Source organism: Anabrus simplex, chromosome 1 (genome assembly GCF_040414725.1).
Source record: "Anabrus simplex isolate iqAnaSimp1 chromosome 1, ASM4041472v1, whole genome shotgun sequence".
Lineage (NCBI taxonomy): Eukaryota > Metazoa > Arthropoda > Insecta > Orthoptera > Tettigoniidae > Anabrus > Anabrus simplex.
Genome location: NC_090265.1, coordinates 1,547,360,574 through 1,547,379,039, shown reverse-complemented (window position 1 = coordinate 1,547,379,039; position 18,466 = coordinate 1,547,360,574). Strand labels below are relative to the sequence as shown.

Genomic DNA, 18,466 nt, shown 5'->3' with positions numbered 1-18,466 from the left:
CAGATGAATGGAGAGTTGCTATAGTAGCCCCTGTGTATAAAGGAAAGGGTGATAGACATAAAGCTGAAAATTACAGGCCAGTAAGTTTGACATGCATTGTATGTAAGCTTTGGGAAGGCATTCTTTCTGATTATATTAGACATGTTTGCGAAATTAATAACTGGTTCAATAGAAGGCAATTCGGTTTTAGGAAAGGTTATTCCACTGAAGCTCAACTTGTAGGATTCCAGCAAGATATAGCAGATATCTTGGATTCTGGAGGTCAAAGGGACTGTATCGCGATTGACCTGTCTAAAGCATTTGATAGGGTGGATCATGGGAGACTACTGGCAAAAATGAGTGCAATTGGACTAGACAAAAGAGTGACTGAATTGGTTGCTATATTTCTAGAAAATAGATCTCAGAGAATTCGGGTAGGTGAAGCTTTATCTGACCCTGTAATAATTAAGAGGGGAATTCCTCAAGGCAGTATTATCGGACCTTTATGTTTTCTTATATATATAAATGATATGAGTAAAGGAGTGGAATCCGAGGTAAGGCTTTTTGCGGATGATGTTATTCTCTATAGAGTGATAAATAAGTTACAAGATTGTGAGCTACTGTAGCGTGACCTCGAAAATGTTCTGAGATGGACAGCAGGCAATGGTATGATGATAAATGGGGTTAAAAGTCAGGTTGTGAGTTTCACAAATAGGAAAAGTCCTCTCAGTTTTAATTACTGCGTTGATGGGGTGAAAGTTCCTTTTGGGGATCATTGTAAGTATCTAGGTGTTAATATAAGGAAAAATCTTCATTGGGGTAATCACATAAATGGGATTGTAAATAAAGGGTACAGATCTCTGCACATGGTTATGAGGGTGTTTAGGGGTTGTAGTAAGGATGTAAAGGAGAGGGCATATAAGTCTCTGGTAAGACCCCAACTAGAGTATGGTTCCAGTGTATGGGACCCTCACCAGTATTACCTGATTCAAGAACTGGAAAAAATCCAAAGAAAAGCAGCTCGATTTGTTCTGGGTGATTTGTGACAAAAGAGTAGCGTTACAAAAATGTTGCAATGTTTGGGTTGGGAAGAATTGAGATAAAGAAGAAGAGCTGCTCGACTAAGTGGTATGTGATTGAAATAATAACATTAAGTTATTTATTAGACCACCTGATCAATACAAAATCGTCTTGGATGATTTACATAAATTTGTTAGCTAATAATGGTACATGTTTCGCCTTCCCTGAAGGCATCATCAGCCATAGTCTTAACCTTAAATTAAAAATAAGCGTCTAAATAACATGTAGTAATGAAATGAATTTTAAAATCTTGAAGAGATTTGAAGTAAAATAATATTAAAAATAACAATGATGGTTTGATAATACAATGTGATGAGATATAATAGTGGAAGTATTAACAAAATTAACACTAGAAGGCTGCTAAAATAAGTACAATGGATAAAACAACAGATTGTTATACAGCAAGTAGTAAGATTGCATAAAAGTAAAGTTGATAGTCTGGCGGTTATAATTAGACGATGGCGAAAAATCGTATATAATCAAAGTAAAGAAGAGAGAATAAAAGTCAAAGTTAGTCGAGAGATCCGAAGTTAATCATGATCTTGAAGATAAAAGATGAAAGTCAGATGCATATGGTGAAGTTGTAGAACACGTTGAGGATATGAAGTTGGTGAATAGAAGTTGAAGAACAGTTTCAAATAGGATCACTATGGATCATCTCAAAATTTGAAGTGATGTTCAAATGTTGTAAATTGTGAGTTTGTAGATATTCTAGTTGAAAAAGTATATAAAAGTGGAATCTGTAAAAGGAAGCGAGAAACGTGGAGTTAATTGTGTGAAAAGAATATTTGAAAATATTGAAGTAGAATCGTGTGCACTTACCATTTGACGGTGACAAAGATAGCTTGTAACATTATGAGTTAGAAGTATTTGCAACAGTAGACTTCTTGCTACGTGTGTTATAACTGAAGTTTTGTGCTGGAGGGGGATCTGTTTGCGTTGACGTAACTATTGGAGGGGGCTGCTATTGGTGGGAGGGAAGGAAGAGAGTGTATTACTGCGCGTGTTGTAACGGTGTAAGGCTATTGGAGGGAGCGATGTTGCGGTGGGTGTGGTTATGGGTTTATTGGTTGTATTTGAATTAGAGGTACTAGCGGCGGGGGGAAGGGAGGGGGGTATGTTAGCTGTAGGGGAGGTGGGAACTCTAATTGATGTGAGGTTGAAGATTTTTAAGAATTTGTTGGTGAGGGAAGTTGATTCTCGTAATAAAATAAGAATCTGTTCATACAAGGGGCTTTTTTTATCAATAGTGTCATTTAGATTCTTATCTTTATTAAAATGTTGGTCGAGAAAAATAAATAAGTTTTCATATTCTGTCATGAGTTTGCTTTTATCGATTCTTTTTAGGATATGGAGGTCTTGTTCTATTGTGGTGAATTTATGCCCGGTGTCCCTCATATGGTTGGCCATTGCGGAGAATTTGTTGTGTCTTTGGGCATTGTAATGCTCGGCGTATCTGGTAGAGAAGCTGCGGCCAGTCTGGCCAACATAAGAAAAATTACATGTAGAGCACTTCAATCTGTATATTCCTGATCCAGAGTAACTATTGTCTGTGATGTTAATAGAGTTGTGATTGAAGAATAAATTACGATTAGTGTTTTTTGTTGTGTAGGCTATTTTTATTTCGTGCTTCATTAATGAATTGGTTATCAGGTAAATGCTATGGTTAGTGAACGTGAATTTAGCGTATTTTGGTTTGACGGGTTTCAATGGAGTTAAGTTGGTAGCTAGTTTCAGTTTGGTTTTATTGATGATTTTATCAATCATACTCATGTTAAATCCATTGAATTTAGCTATTTCCTTGATGAATAGTAATTCTTTCTTTAAATTAATAGAGGATATAGGGATCTTTAATGCTCTATATATTAAACTGTGATAAGTGGCTTTTTTATGTGAGTTGGGATGTAAAGAATCATTTTTTATGGTTGTTGGAGGAAAGGTGGGTTTTCTGTATATTTGGAAGTCGAATTTGTTCAATGCTCGTGTGATTTTGATATCTAAGAAGTTCAAAGAGTTATTGAACTCATCTTCTTTAGTGAATTTAATATTATTATCTAAGTTGTTGAGAAATGATAGTATGTTATTGCTGTTGTTGATTTGTTTATCAATGATAGCTATGGTATCATCAACATAGCGATGCCAAAGACAGAGTCCGTTGATGTTATTAATAATCTTACTATGTTTGAGATTATGTAAGTATATATCGGCTAGTATTCCAGATAACGGGTCTCCCATCTCTAGACCTTCTTGTTTGTAAATTTTCTTATTGAAGGTAAAATAGTTGTTGTCTAAAACGAAATTAAGTAATTTTAACCATTCATCAATTTCGATTTTACTCAATGTGCTATGTTTCAACAGATTGTTTTTTATGATGTTAATAGTATTGTTGATAGGGATATTAGTATACATGTTGGTGATGTCAAAAGAACATAAAATGTGGTTTGGTTGTAGACTGAACTTATTTAGGGAATTACAAAGTTCGATCGAGTTCTTTATGGGGTTGGAGTTGTGAAATTTGAAGTGGTTTTTTAGGAATTTGTGTAGGAATTGAGAGGTTTTATAGGTAGGACTATTGATACTATTAATTATAGGCCGAATGGGGACATCATTTTTATGAATTTTGGGCAGTGATCTGACTGTAGGTAATTTTGGGTTCATTACAGTTAATTTCTGATAATCTTGATCATTTAAAATGAAGTTAGAATTTTTAAGAAGGTTCTTTAAGTTACGCTGTATTTTGTTTGTTGGATCTTTGTTAATTAAGGTATAGGTATTGTCTGAAAAAAAGGTTTCAGTTTTATTGATGTAATCTTGTTTGTTCATTATTACTATGGTGTTGCCCTTATCTGCTTTTGTAATTACTACGTTGTTGTTATGGATTTTGGTTTTCAGGTTTAGAATTTGTTTCGAGACGTTGTAGTTATTATTAGATGTTATCTCATTAATCAAAGTTGGGAGTTTCTTTTTTACTTCATATCGTACGTCATTCTGTTTATCAATTGGGATTTGTTTATCGATATTAGTTTTGGCTTCAGCTATGGTAGTGGTGATATCTTCTGCCTTTTTGTGATTAGGCCCATTATGTTTGATGCCTTTATCTAATAGATTTAATTCTTGGTTAGAGAAGGTTGCATTAGATAGGTTGATTGTAGTGGGAATGTTAGTCAAATGGGAAGGGGACACTTTGTTGTTTGTATTTTGGTCAGGAGTTTTACATTTGTTTCCTTGAAGACAAAGTAATTTATGGTTTAGCGTTTTCTGTTTCTTGTCTAATACGTAAGATAGTTTGGGGTCAGTGTACCTTAAAAATGAGCTCCATTCAAGTGGGGGTAATTTCTGAGAGATGGTCAAATGAGTCCTATATAATTGTAAATTTAGTAGAGATTTCTTCTTGTATAATAGTTTAATTTCATTTTTCAACCATATGTTATTTACTTTCTTTTGAGTGGCATTAGATTTTGAATAGGGATGACTTTTTCTTTGTAAAGATTTGAGAAATTTAGGTACCAACTCTAATTTCAAGCAATCTTTGAGAAACTTGATATCTCTAGAAATCTTGCCTATTTTAATTTTTAGGTTCAAGTACTTGTTAGGTCTTACTATTGCCTGGTTGGCATTGACATTACATGTAATAAATATCATTTTTGGTCCGTATTGATGATATTTGATTGAAATAATAACATTAAGTTATTTATTAGACCACCTGATCAATACAAAATCGTCTTGGATGATTTACATAAATTTGTTAGCTAATAATGGTACATGTTTCGCCTTCCCTGAAGGCATCATCAGCCATAGTCTTAACCTTAAATTAAAAATAAGCGTCTAAATAACATGTAGTAATGAAATGAATTTTAAAATCTTGAAGAGATTTGAAGTAAAATAATATTAAAAATAACAATGATGGTTTGATAATACAATGTGATGAGATATAATAGTGGAAGTATTAACCAAATTAACATTAGAAGGCTGCTAAAATAAGTACAATGGATAAATCAACAGATTGTTATACAACAAGTAGTAAGATTGCATAAAAGTAAAGTTGATAGTCTGGCGGTTATAATTAGACGATGGCGAAAAATCGTATATAATCAAAGTAAAGAAGAGAGAATAAAAGTCAAAGTTAGTCGAGAGATCCGAAGTTAATCATGATCTTGAAGATAAAAGATGAAAGTCAGATGCATATGGTGAAGTTGTAGAACACGTTGAGGATATGAAGTTGGTGAATAGAAGTTGAAGAACAGTTTCAAATAGGATCACTATGGACCATCTCAAAATTTGAAGTGATGTTCAAATGTTGTAAATTGTGAGTTTGTAGATATTCCAGTTGAAAAAGTATATAAAAGTGGAATCTGTGAAAGGAAGCAAGAAACGTGGAGTTAATTGTGTGAAAAGAATATTTGAAAATATTGAAGTAGAATCGTGTGCACTTACCATTTGACGGTGACAAAGATAGCTTGTAACATTATGAGTTAGAAGTGCACACGATTCTACTTCAATATTTTCAAATATTCTTTTCACACAATTAACTCCACGTTTCTTGCTTCCTTTTACAGATTCCACTTTTATATACTTTTTCAACTAGAATATCTACAAACTCACAATTTACAACATTTGAACATCACTTCAAATTTTGAGATGGTCCATAGTGATCCTATTTGAAACTGTTCTTCAACTTCTATTCACCAACTTCATATCCTCAACGTGTTCTACAACTTCACCATATGCATCTGACTTTCATCTTTTATCTTCAAGATCATGATTAACTTCGGATCTCTCGACTAACTCTGACTTTTATTCTCTCTTCTTTACTTTGATTATATACGATTTTTCGCCATCGTCTAATTATAACCGCCAGACTATCAACTTTACTTTTATGCAATCTTACTACTTGTTGTATACCAATCTGTTGTTTTATCCATTGTACTTATTTTAGCAGCCTTCTAATGTTAATTTGGTTAATACTTCCACTATTATATCTCATCACATTGTATTATCAAACTATCATTGTTATTTTTAATATTATTTTACTTCAAATCTCTTCAAGATTTTAAAATTCATTTCATTACTACATGTTATTTAGACGCTTATTTTTAATTTAAGGTTAAGACTATGGCTGATGATGCCTTCAGGGAAGGCGAAACATGTACCATTATTAGCTAACAAATTTATGTAAATCATCCAAGACGATTTTGTATTGATCAGGTGGTCTAATAAATAACTTAATGTTATTATTTCAATCAAATATCATCAATACGGACCAAAAATGATATTTATTACATGTAATAAGTGGTATGTTCCGAGCTGTCAGCGGAGAGTTGGCGTGGAATGACATTAGTAGACGAATAAGTTTGAATGGCGTTTATAAAAGTAGGAAAGATCACAATATGAAGATAAAGTTGGAATTCAAGAGGACAAACTGGGGCAAATATTCATTTATAGGAAGGGGAGTTAGGGATTGGAATAACTTACCAAGGGAGACGTTCAATAAATTTCCAGTTTCTTTGAAATCATTTAGGAAAAGGCTTGGAAAGCAACAGATAGGGAATCTGCCACCTGGGCGACTGCCCTAAATGCAGATCAGGATTGATTGATTGATTGATTGATTGATTGAACGTATATTGGAATGCCATAATCCATTCTAACGCTGAATCATATAAGAATTTGCCAATTGTATGTAATCTTCTGTTAGCTAGTACCCTATTATCTGTCATATAATCTTCCATCCCTTGAAGAAATGCACGTGGTGTTCTATCATCTAATCCTCTAAATTTAAGGGGTTTATCTTCTGAAGATGTACGAAATATGTTGTAAATTTGGCCTCCGTTCGTCTCTCTTGGCGTAGATGGTCTTCCGGTCTTGGTAAATTCAAAAGGTCGCTAAGCAGAGCTGGTGATATAGATGTTGATTCCCATAGAGAATCTGAAATATTTGTTCCGAATGAGTAAATTTATAATACCAATATAAATGGTCCGTTATTGGACATTATAAATTTTCCAGCTAACTCATTCCTGGTTGCCAGCGTTTCGCCCCCCCGTGTGCTAGGCTGGGCTCATCAGTTGGTACCTAGCACACCTACCAAGACGCTGGCTAGTGCATACTGTGGAGGCCATGATATCATCTGATGGCCAGGCAGGCATCAATTTTTAGTAGTGAGACAGGGTCTCTAATAGTGCATTGGCACTGCCGGTGGCTACAATTAGCCTACGCAGTGGCCTCCACAGTATGCACTAGCCAGCGTCTTGGTAGGTGTGCTAGGTACCAACTGATGAGCCCAGCCTAGCACCCGGGGGCGAAACACTGACAACCAGGAATGAGTTAGCTGGAAAATTTATAATGTCCAATGACGGACCATTTATATTGGTATTATAAGCAGAACTGGTTCACTAGCTTGACTAGTTTCTCTTTCAGTAGTATTATGCTGCATTGAACACTTCAGCTTATCCATCTCCTTGTTTGTTCTTAGGTCAAGTAATTCTATTTTATCCTTCAAATGCTGCACTTCCTTTTCTACAGATATCAACTTATTCGTATTTTTTTTGGTGAAGATTCAGCCCATGCCTTGATACTTGCACCTACTTCTTGTATACTGACTCTAACATTCTCTCTATCTACCAAAATCATCTTTTTGATTTCTTCACCCTTGCCTGCGATTTGATCTGTAACCTCTTGTCTCAATTCTTCTTTCATAGTCCTCATCTTCGACTCAATTTCCCGTTGTTTTTCAGATAACTTCACTTCCAGCTTATCCTCATTCTTCCATTGTACGTCGGCTATCTGGGTACTAATTTCCTCCATAATATTAGAAAATCTTTCTTCTGTAACCTCACTTAAGTGGTCGATCGCGCTTCGATTCTTGCCTCAGTTCGCGCCTCCTCGAAGCTATTTGTCATTTCCTCCAATTGCTTTTCAATCTTTACGGCTCCATCTGTTATTTTGCTAGTTAACTCTTCAATGGTTTTTCTGATCCGGTCTACCTGTTCCTCATTTCTATTCTCTATATCATTCATACGCTTCTCTAAACGTATCATTCCTTCCTGACAGCACTTTTGAACAATGTCAATCTTCTCCTCCAGTTTTACATTCCCCTGTACTATTTTATCAGAAAGTTCATTAATGTTTTTGAGTTCGCGATTTATCACTTCCGCAGACACCAAGTCTATTTTCTCCGTAATCTTCTGCATACGCTCCTGTTCACGTTTCTCATCTTCAACCGCTGCTAACTCCATTGTCTCCATGATCCTTGTCATTCTTCTGTCTATTTCTGCAGTCACAAAGTCTATTTTCTCCTTAATGTGTTGCATATGCTCCTGTTCACGTCTTTCCGCTGCTTGTTCACGCTCCTTCGCCTCTTTCTCCGCCAAGTCCATCTTAGCCAACAGGTCAGCTAAGGTTACTGCCATAATACAAAATCAAAATGCGACTACGTGGCCTAGAATCCATAACGAAAGCTTTAAGTGTGTTCCCCAGGTTTATAAATTTCATCAGTTTCTGCGATTTACGTTACTCATAAAACAAACAATATGGCTTTACAATCCGCCATGCAGAAACCACCTACCAAATATCAATAATGTTCTTATCACGCACAAGCAATATAAAATCCACGCGTATTCAAGTAATTAAAAAAAAATTTTAATCATAGCCCCAAATATTTAATTAAATATAGGCTTTTCCTAATTTGGGCTCAAGTATATGCATTAGACAACACTGCTTAACTATATATTATCTCCAGCTAAAGGATAATATTTTCCGTTACAATGGTTCATACACCTTCAACCTTCGATAACAATGCCACTATTGTTATCTCTTTCCATCCGAGATTGAGGCTATCTCGTGTCCCTAACTGAATCTAAATTACAAATCTACTAACTCACTGGCTATTTAAAATTTGCTATACAAACAAATTCTTCAGGCTATGTCTCTGATCAGTTATATCTGAAGGATATAACAGCATCTACCTCACGTGAAATCATTTTATTGTTCATGAATTCCAATGGAATCATTTAATATTTAACATGCCTTTCTCATCGGCTAACATGTTCTATCCACAATATCTACCATATAAAAATATAAATGCCGATATTTACCCAACGTTATTTATTCAGTAATTACTAACTTTCTCTAAATATATTATGTCTTCTTGTATTCTCATACTAACAAGTAATATTGAACACAGGACCTTAGACTCAATTGTCTACTACATTAGGTTGCCAGTTCACATGACTCTGTCTGGGTATCGAATAAGAATCTCAGACTTCATCATCTATCATTCGCCCATTCAAAATCATCTCGGCCTATCTAAATTTATGAATATTTAAGCTCAGGTATCCATCGCTGACATTCCCCAAATTTCAAATTCCAAAATCCTATAAAAGCCTATATAACCACTTGCTATGTGTGCGAAGAGCATCATTCTATTGGCTCCAAAATAGGTAAGGCGTCTTTTCACTATTTGTGGTTTCAACATCATATAATAGCCTTAACAAAAATAAATAACGTCTGCCTACTTCAAAATTAAATCGCACATTCAGGGTTAACAATGCAAATTTAGATAACATACTACTCCGTCCCTGAATAACAGTATCTGGACATAATGGGCGATAACAATGAGTTATCGTGGCTATGGAGCTTACCCGATCAACATCATAACAAGCCCCACGTACGGAAGCCAAGATAATTCTGTACCGTTCCCATCTAAAATACAGTCTACCGGCGCCTTCGGAGAGCTGCGTGTTCGGTTCGTAAAAATATGATCAGGGCAATAATAAATTAAAAATCTCAGGATAAAATATACCATAGGTATGTGAACAGGAAACAGTAACATAATTCAGAAATAAAATTTAAAATTAGGGGTAAGATAAATTTGTTATCTAAGAAAACATTATTGAAACTCAAAAATAAACAAATTAATATGAAAACAATTAAAAATATGGCTCAAATAAATGTCAGAATTTCCAATATGTGCCGTGCACATAATTAGCACAAAATTATTACATGTCGCAAAAAGACATTTAAAAAAATGTATAAATAAAAACAACTTGTGGAGGAAATACACACTTCTCATTGAGTCAACACAGTTAAGTTCATCTTATCGAATCCTGGCGGATATTATTCATTTTACGGATATAGGACATACCGCGACAGAATAAAATTATGCTAAATCCGATTCATAATTTAAAATTATATTTACAGCACTTATTAACAAATCAATGTTCCAGGGTTCCTAAATTATAGCTACACTGAGTTTACTAACAGACCACTCTGTTACAAATTGGATGGCTTGAAAGCCTACTTCCCAATAAAATGAGCTCCGGACTCATATTTAAGAACAAGTCTTTATCAACGATGACAATGACATGATTAGCAATAAATACATGTAACACAATGCAATATAAAATAAACACTGCAAAGAAACCTGTAAAATTCATGAAATAAAATAAACAAAACATCTGTGTATCTGCTATCTGAAATACAAGCAATAAGATGCTAAACTCCTTCATATTAAAAAGAACACGGAACTCCTGGCTCAGCTGTCCATATGTTGGTCTTTCACTTAGCACGCTATATTATAAATCAAGTGACACTTCTAACGCTCCAGCTATGAAACATCCTGCCTCGCAAGAAAAGATACTAACTAATTGGATTGTTAATTCCTGCCTGAGAGATTCCAATATATCTGGGAACATAAATTAACTCTGCCATTCACTTCTCTGTTCATTAAACTAACACAAGGCCTCAAACTCAACTTAAGGCATTACAATACACATTCATATGGCCTTATATACCTATTCCAATTTAACACGGGTATTATACGACATACGGCACATCTGGCTTAACACTTCGGAGTCCATGAGTTTGACTCTCATGGTATATTAAAGAACACTCAAGGCAAATCAAGCCTCTCTCTCATCATGCAGCTGCACCATTATATTTCCCCTTTATTATATACCAGGCACCCACGTCCTGTATTAACGCACATTGTAATCTCAGTATCAGGCTAATCTTGCCTTTTTCTCGTAAATTTATAACACAATACCAATTAGTTAGTTCTCTTTGCCGATCTAAAAGATACTAGTTCAGCGGTGCACTTTCACGCTGGTTACAACTGCCATCCACTCCTGTAAACATGCTACATGCTTAAAAAAAATGTTCTCTACTGAAATTTATTCCCAAACAACCTTTACGCTGTGCAGCCTTCTTAATAAAAGAGTTTACATCTTATTACAAAAAAAATGGAATACACAGTTACCTCTTGACATACATATATTCTCATCTACACCTAATCATTTCCCTCTTTCCGATCTTATAAAAATGAAATAAAATAATATTAAAACATCACGGTTCAAAATGCATCTTCCCTGAAACATGACATTAAACTATAAAAAGAAAACATAGCTCAGCCACAAAAGGACTGGCCCTTACAGTTAAACTACTATAGGATCGGATTAGCCTAATTTCTTCTACCTAAGCATGCCTAAAATTTTTTAAAGATGAACTTATCTGGTGTTGTCTCAGCTTCTTCATGGTTCCAGGCCGCTGTGTCTGCAAAAATTATGCCATTATAGCAACAAACTGCATGGCGTTACCAAATACTCTGCAGGTCCTTTCTTCTTCCATCATCTTTGAAATGTGGTGCTTCGCACACACCATTAAATTATACCGAAACAATAACGACGATTCGCACACGTTCTTCGCATTACCGGATGCGTACCGATCACAATATTTGCACTATACAGATGCAAATGCAATCCCGTGCACAACCGCACTCTGGGATACTGCATCATCATACGTGATCTTATCTATATAGCAAAAGTAATTGCTTTTTTACTGTACAATACACTTTCGTAATTACATTATATCACTTGCATTTAGGTAATATATTCTCATAAAATAACGTTTCAGCTTTCACAAAAATATGTATACTTGTTTGATTAAAAATCGTCACTGTAAAAGTTACTTTCATATAACACTGGCTTAATATAAGAAACACCTACCCATGCGGTTAGCAACTTCAAGACAGAGTGAGCTTCCCAAATCCAGAAACTGCTGCGTTCACCAAACTTCCGGTATTGGTAATATCATCGGGGATTTCACTGATGTGATGACGCCATGGCTCAGCCGCTTGCTCGGCAAAGCGCTGAATCAATAGAAATATATTAATTATATTATTAGTTCAGAATTAAGTACTGTAACCTGTCTACAGATAGTTTTTAACGTCTAACTTGCTTCTATTTCATATAAAAAATGTGGAGTATGGCTTTATAACTTCTTCTTAAGCCATCGTCTCCAAACGGAGGTAGATGATCCACAGGGCCAGCTCCAATCTTGACGTTGCAGCCATGCCATGTGGATTTATTGGAATATCTCTCAGGATCTTTAATGCAGTGGTTTCCCATTGCCTTCTGCTTCCTAATGCCGTTGACCAAACTGGTTCCTCCACCTTTGGGAACAATTTTTTGTCCCCAGGACAATAGAGTGCCCTTACCCATACCCGCTCATCCACTCTCAAAGAGACTGTTGGCACTTGGTATAGGGGATCTCCTTATACCGGGAGATAATCAGTCCCTTCATTTGTTAGCTGCCTGCATATAAAATATTATTTTTATATGCAGTCGTTGCCCCCTCTCTACCGCGGGGAGGTGAATGTCAGGATTTCACCGTCATTGAAACAAGGACCAAATGGTATTTCCTTGTTTCTCTGGTTCTTGAGAGAGGGGCTTTATAACAGATTGCCTAATAAAATCAAGAATAGTGCAGCACTGTAAATTCTGAAGTTGGTAGGTTTGACTTCATTTGTTCTGTATATTCCTATCATTCCGCAGTTTCGCTTCCAGGGCTGTGATTGGTCTCTTTTGAATCGGCCGCTCTCAAACACTCTCATAAATTCTCCAGTTGAATCATACAGAATACCCGAGCTGTTTGCTGTCACTATGGAAGATAAGAAGTTATTTCTGAAGCCACACGCTGCCGAGATCTTGCATTACGCAACTTCAATATTGCACCATGACTCCTTCTTGTATTAAATGCACAATATTACACTATATTACCTACATTATTCTTTGGGGCATATCTGATATGGCACATTAAGAAGTCGACAAAAGTCATTTACCACAGCGAATGCTATAGGGAAGTAATTAACAAATTATTTGACAAATTAACACCACCTAATCGATACTTTATTTCTTGCCTTTTGGCAGAATTATTAAAACATTATCAACATTGCCAAAAGGCAAGAAATAAAGTATTGATTAGATGGTGTTAATTTGTTTAATAATTTGTTGATTGAATTAATCGATACGGTCATGAAGTGGACAGCTTGCAATAGGGAAGTAAGTCGACAAGTCGACTTTCGCAGTGAAAGAGTTAAGGTTCGCAAATGCTGTGGTATAGCAGTATAACTGAATCCAGCCTGACATTTGGTGCACGTAGGCTGAAGATAATACAAGTGCCACTCTCCAGATACCTACTGTACATAATACCTAAATAATAATTAAATATGTTTTAGTGTGCAACGAATCAAAACGGACAAATATCTGCAGCAGGATATGGATCAGAAATCCAATACTTGATTAAGTATCAGTTTCTAGAATATATAGAGAATTTCAGAAGTGAGTTTAAACTTTTTGATGCTAGTGAATATGCACAGAAATTAGAAAGATATTTTTGAAGATTTTCATCTCGAATGTGGCATTGTGTGGAAGTGAAACCTGATTAATAATAGTAATTAGCTCAGAAAGAAAGAGAATAGGAGTTGAAATGTGGTGTTGCAGAAGAATGCTGAAGGTGAGATGGGTAGATTGTAAAACTGAAACGTTTAGTGCAGGTTTGGGTGGAATGGAGAGCTTGATCTAACCAGTCTATAGACTGATAACCCAATCATTATCATCCATGGTTCTGGAGGTAACCTATGCGAGGTGGTAAAGTAAAGGTTCTTTTTTTGCTTTTGAATGTTCCTTATTCCTGAAGTTATGTTTCATACCTCGTTTCCCAGGACCAGTGGCTAATTTCTTCCCTGCTCAAAAATAATGTAGCAATAACTTCTAAAGTTAGCAGCTCTTATGGCAAAGATTTTTAAGCAAACTGAATTTTATTTGGGTTGTTCACAGTCCCAAATGATGGAGGAGAGTCCTGAGGAAGCCCTGAAGCGTGAAGAAATGTTAAGAATGTATCATGCCTGTAAAGAGGCTCTTAGAATCATTGGTGATGTTTCCATGGCAACAGTTTCTACTCCTGTTCCTCCTCCAGTGAAGAATGATTGGTTGGCTTCTGGTCTGGATAATCCCAGGTGAGTGTTAGTGAATGTCTAAAAGACATAGTGATAATACCTGCAAAGGATAGAGCCATCCAGTATAAAATATATTTTTTACAGACTCTCACCTCCTTCACCTGGTGGACCTAGACGAACTCCTGTACAGCCAGTTGTAGCAATGGGTTCAAGAGTTCCCCCACCTCCACCTGCAACGGGACGACCAGCACCCAATATCCCCAACCGACCTGGCCCTGATATGGGACGAGTACCCCCTATGCCCCCTGGTCGACCAGGAGGCGCTGGATTGCCTCCACCACTCATACCTTCGTGAGTACCTTTTCTTGCAGATGTGTTTCTTTAACTTGTGTGTGTCACACTCTAAAAGACCTGGAATAGATCACTGTTGCTTCTCTTTATTTTAATAAAAAACTACTATTTATTTGAGTAACTTCCCTTAAACTGTCCAGAACAAGACTTGTCCTTCCACACAGATAACTTTTGGTCATAAGATAAGTGGCTTTTATTTTGTTTGGGTGAGTCAGTGTTTTAGAATATTGTTGTATTATTATAGCATTGTATTTACAAATTATTTTTTCAGTTTCAAATTTTCTCATAATGTGAAGTCTGATTACTACAAAGTCTTTTCTTAAGTCGTCATATGTCAGGTACATGGTTCTTTGTGTGCGATGAACATTTTATGTTCTGGAAGCTCATTGTGTGTAACACTCTAATGCAAGTGGTGCCACATGATTCAGGCATGGACATGCTTCAGTGTGCTAACTCCTTTCAATATGAGTTTTATTTTGACTGTCCTAAGAGGCAGACCGAGCGACCTGGCCATGCGATTAGGGTTGTGCAGTTATGAGCTTTTGTTCGGGAGATAGCGGGCATGAACCCCACTCTCAACAGCCCTGAAGATGGTTTTCCATAGTTTACCATTTTAACACTAGGCAAATGTTTGGGGCTGTACCTTAATTAAGGCCACAGCTACTTCCTTCCCACTCCTAGCCTGTTCCTGTCCCATTGGCACCGTGAAATCTGTGCCGGTGCGACGTTGAAAAAAAATAAATCAAAGGGGTAGGATGATCCTATCAGAGAACTAAAGAAAATGTTGAACATGATGTGGCTGTAGTACTCTGTTGTTGCCTGCAACACAATTAAAAATTCCCTCACTTATAGACCAGGTTCTGAATGTTCACGTAGTGTGAATGCCTGTCAAGATTGACTCATTGTAAAAGCAACAATGTGGCATCAGAATTGCTTTACATAGATCATTTTTAATTTACCCTCATCAGGACTATGAAAAGAGCCTCCGTGGCTCCGCGCGCCGGCCTCTCGCTGCTGGGTTACGTGGTTCAAATCTTGGTCACTCCGTGTGAGATTTGTGCTGGACAAAGCGGAGGTGGGACAGGTTTTTCTCCAGGTACTCCAGTTTTCCCCTGCCATATTTAATTCCAGCAACACTCTCCAGTATCATTTCATTCCATCGGTCATTCATTAATCATTGCCCCAGAGGAGTGCGACAGGCTTCGGCAGCCAGCACAATTCCTATCCTCGCCGCTCGATGGGGGCTTCATTCATTCCATTCCTGACCCGGTCAAATGACTGGAAACAGGCTGTGGATTTTCATTTTCAGGACTATGAACTCTCATTCCTGTGGCCAAACTTCCACTTTTCCACAGCACCATCTTATGCGTTTCCAGTGGTGTCAAGATATCTGTGATTAATTCATAGGGAACTGTCCATTCGGAATTTGTCCCTGATGGCAAAACAGTGGACGTAAAGAAAAAAATCAGAATTCATCAATGACATATAACCATATGTAGACTGTCATTGCAGTCTACAGACTTAACACAGCGAATTGAGATGATGCAGCATATTTTCCCAGTCGTACATCTGTATCTATCATATATCTGTGTGTGTTATAACTCACAAATCAAGTTTTTAGTTCTTATTTCCGTAGAAATGTTGACAATTTCAGGAATATGCAGGAATGGCTGTGGAGTGGTATAAAGACCAATCATTTGAGTAAATCTCTCAATGAAAAGTTATCATTGGGGCATGCTTATATAGGCTCTGAAGAGGACTTACACTTTTGATATGGAACTTTAGTTATGAACTTGAGATGGTTGTTGTACGTATTGTATATACTATTGTATTAATCATATGCTTAATAATAATAATAATAATAATAATAATAATAATAATAATAATAATAATAATAATAATAATAATAATTGGGCATAATTGTATTTCTTTGCAACCTTCATGTTGAATAGAGATTTTCTTAAAGCTGATGTTACTGAAGTTGAAGGGAAGTTACACACAATGCATTATTTATTTATTTATTTATTTATTTATTTATTTATTTATTTATTTATTTTTAAACTTCCTCTTCGATTGTTGAATTTGTGTTGTTATTTATTTAATCTTTCATGGCAGTCCTCTATTTTCTTTCGTATTTTACTAGCACATACGTACACTTCCTGTTCCTTGTTGAGAAATTTGTTGTTGGGAATTCCTTCATACTATGTGTTGATGGGCAGTAAGAATAAAATAAACTCTTCTGGCATCTCTTGTATTTTAAATTTTATTGTGAAATTGTGTATGATGTGTGTGCTTTTACTATACTGCATTGGTATGTGCTTGCTCTTGTTGCCTCGCATCTCTCCACCCATTTCAGAAGCTGTTCATGTGCAGTTAAAAATATATTTTTGTCGAGGCTAAAATGTTCATCTCATGAGTCTCTTAAGACTAGTAAAAGTTAAAGTGATGTTCAGTGCAATGCATTTTAGCCTTGTAAGAAAGCTTTTTATTCACAAAAATGTGTAATCCTTATACTTGTCATTTTCCTAAAGTTAATGTAATAATTATTCAGTGTTTAATTTACCTCATCAGTAAGCATTCTATAAAGGATGCTAAAAAAGAGCAGAAACGTGAAATATAGGACTATCGCCAAATCAAATGACACTGTATCGGGCAACAAAATTTGTGATGTACCGAAAGAGCCATTAGCTTTCATATTTTCTGAAAGGAATGAATTCTGGGAAGTAATTAGGTTGTAGCTCCATGTGTAATAATACTTTATTAATGGTAATGCCATTTTATAAAGCATTGGAGAAAAATAAATAAAACAAACTGAAAAGAAATGAAGAGTCAGTGGAGTATAAGAAGGAAGTTAAAAAAAAAAAAAAAAAAAGAAAAGAAAAAGTACAGTGTACATAGGTTATAGCACAAGTATGGACAGGAAAGCTATAATCACTTCTGGAGACTGTACAAGTGATTTCTAAATTTTGACAATGAACAATTAAATACATCGATATCCACTTTGTTTCGCAATCTTGGCATTCGCGCAGTTGGTCCATAGAATGCATAGTTAGTTCTATGCCAATTTGAAGACAGTGTATAATTAAACCTTGTGCGTCTGTCTGGTACGTATAAAGTTCATTTTTCTAGGAGTTGTGGGGAATTCACCAAGGAGTGGAGCAGTTTAAAAACGAGAAGTGCATCCAAGAATTCACAGTGTTGTGACAGACTATGCATAACATATACATTACTGTATGGGTTAAACTTACACCATGCTGTGGACTATGCTGGTATTATTCCTCAAGGGACCACATAAATGAATGATTCATTTTAAATTTATTGATACTCCTCTAGTCACCTGTTGATGTTTTACAATTTTCCTCTTGTCGCATTGATATAGATTGGTTTATGTCGACGGCAGTATAGGAAAGGTCTAGGAGTGCGAAGGAAGTGGCCATGGCCTTAATTAAGGTACAGCCCCAGCATTTGCCTGTTGTGTAAATGGGAAACCACAGAAAACCATCTTTAGGGCTGCCGACAGTGGGGTTCCAACCCACTATCTCCCGCATGGAGGCTCACAGCTGCACGACCCTAACTGCACGGCCAACTTGCTTGGTACTTGTTGATGAATATAGCACACAAAATATACAATGAAACAGCTTTGTGAACTTTTGTATTGCCACTTTTTTGTTGGCATGTCCATTCCGAGTTGTGTACGTGGCTATAACCTGGCGGCAGGGTGCAAGAGGTCACCTCAGGGTAGGTATCATGGCTAGGTGGCAGACATTTTCCTTAGTTGAAGGAATTTTTGCAATAACCAGGCAAGTCACATTTACCTACTTCCAAGTAAAA

General features: G+C 36.1%; 1 protein-coding gene across 5 annotated transcripts in view; it reads left to right on the top strand.

Moving 5' to 3' along the window:
- Positions 1-18,466, top strand: part of shi (dynamin-1 shibire) — a 726,486-nt gene that overhangs the window by 334,611 nt on the left and 373,409 nt on the right. For all 5 annotated transcript variants that reach the window (XM_068225570.1, XM_068225571.1, XM_067138081.2 and 2 more), the window contains exons 15-16: positions 14,166-14,344; positions 14,429-14,635. In XM_068225570.1, the coding sequence (XP_068081671.1) occupies positions 14,166-14,344; positions 14,429-14,635 (386 nt within the window). The remainder of the gene's footprint in view (positions 1-14,165; positions 14,345-14,428; positions 14,636-18,466) is intronic.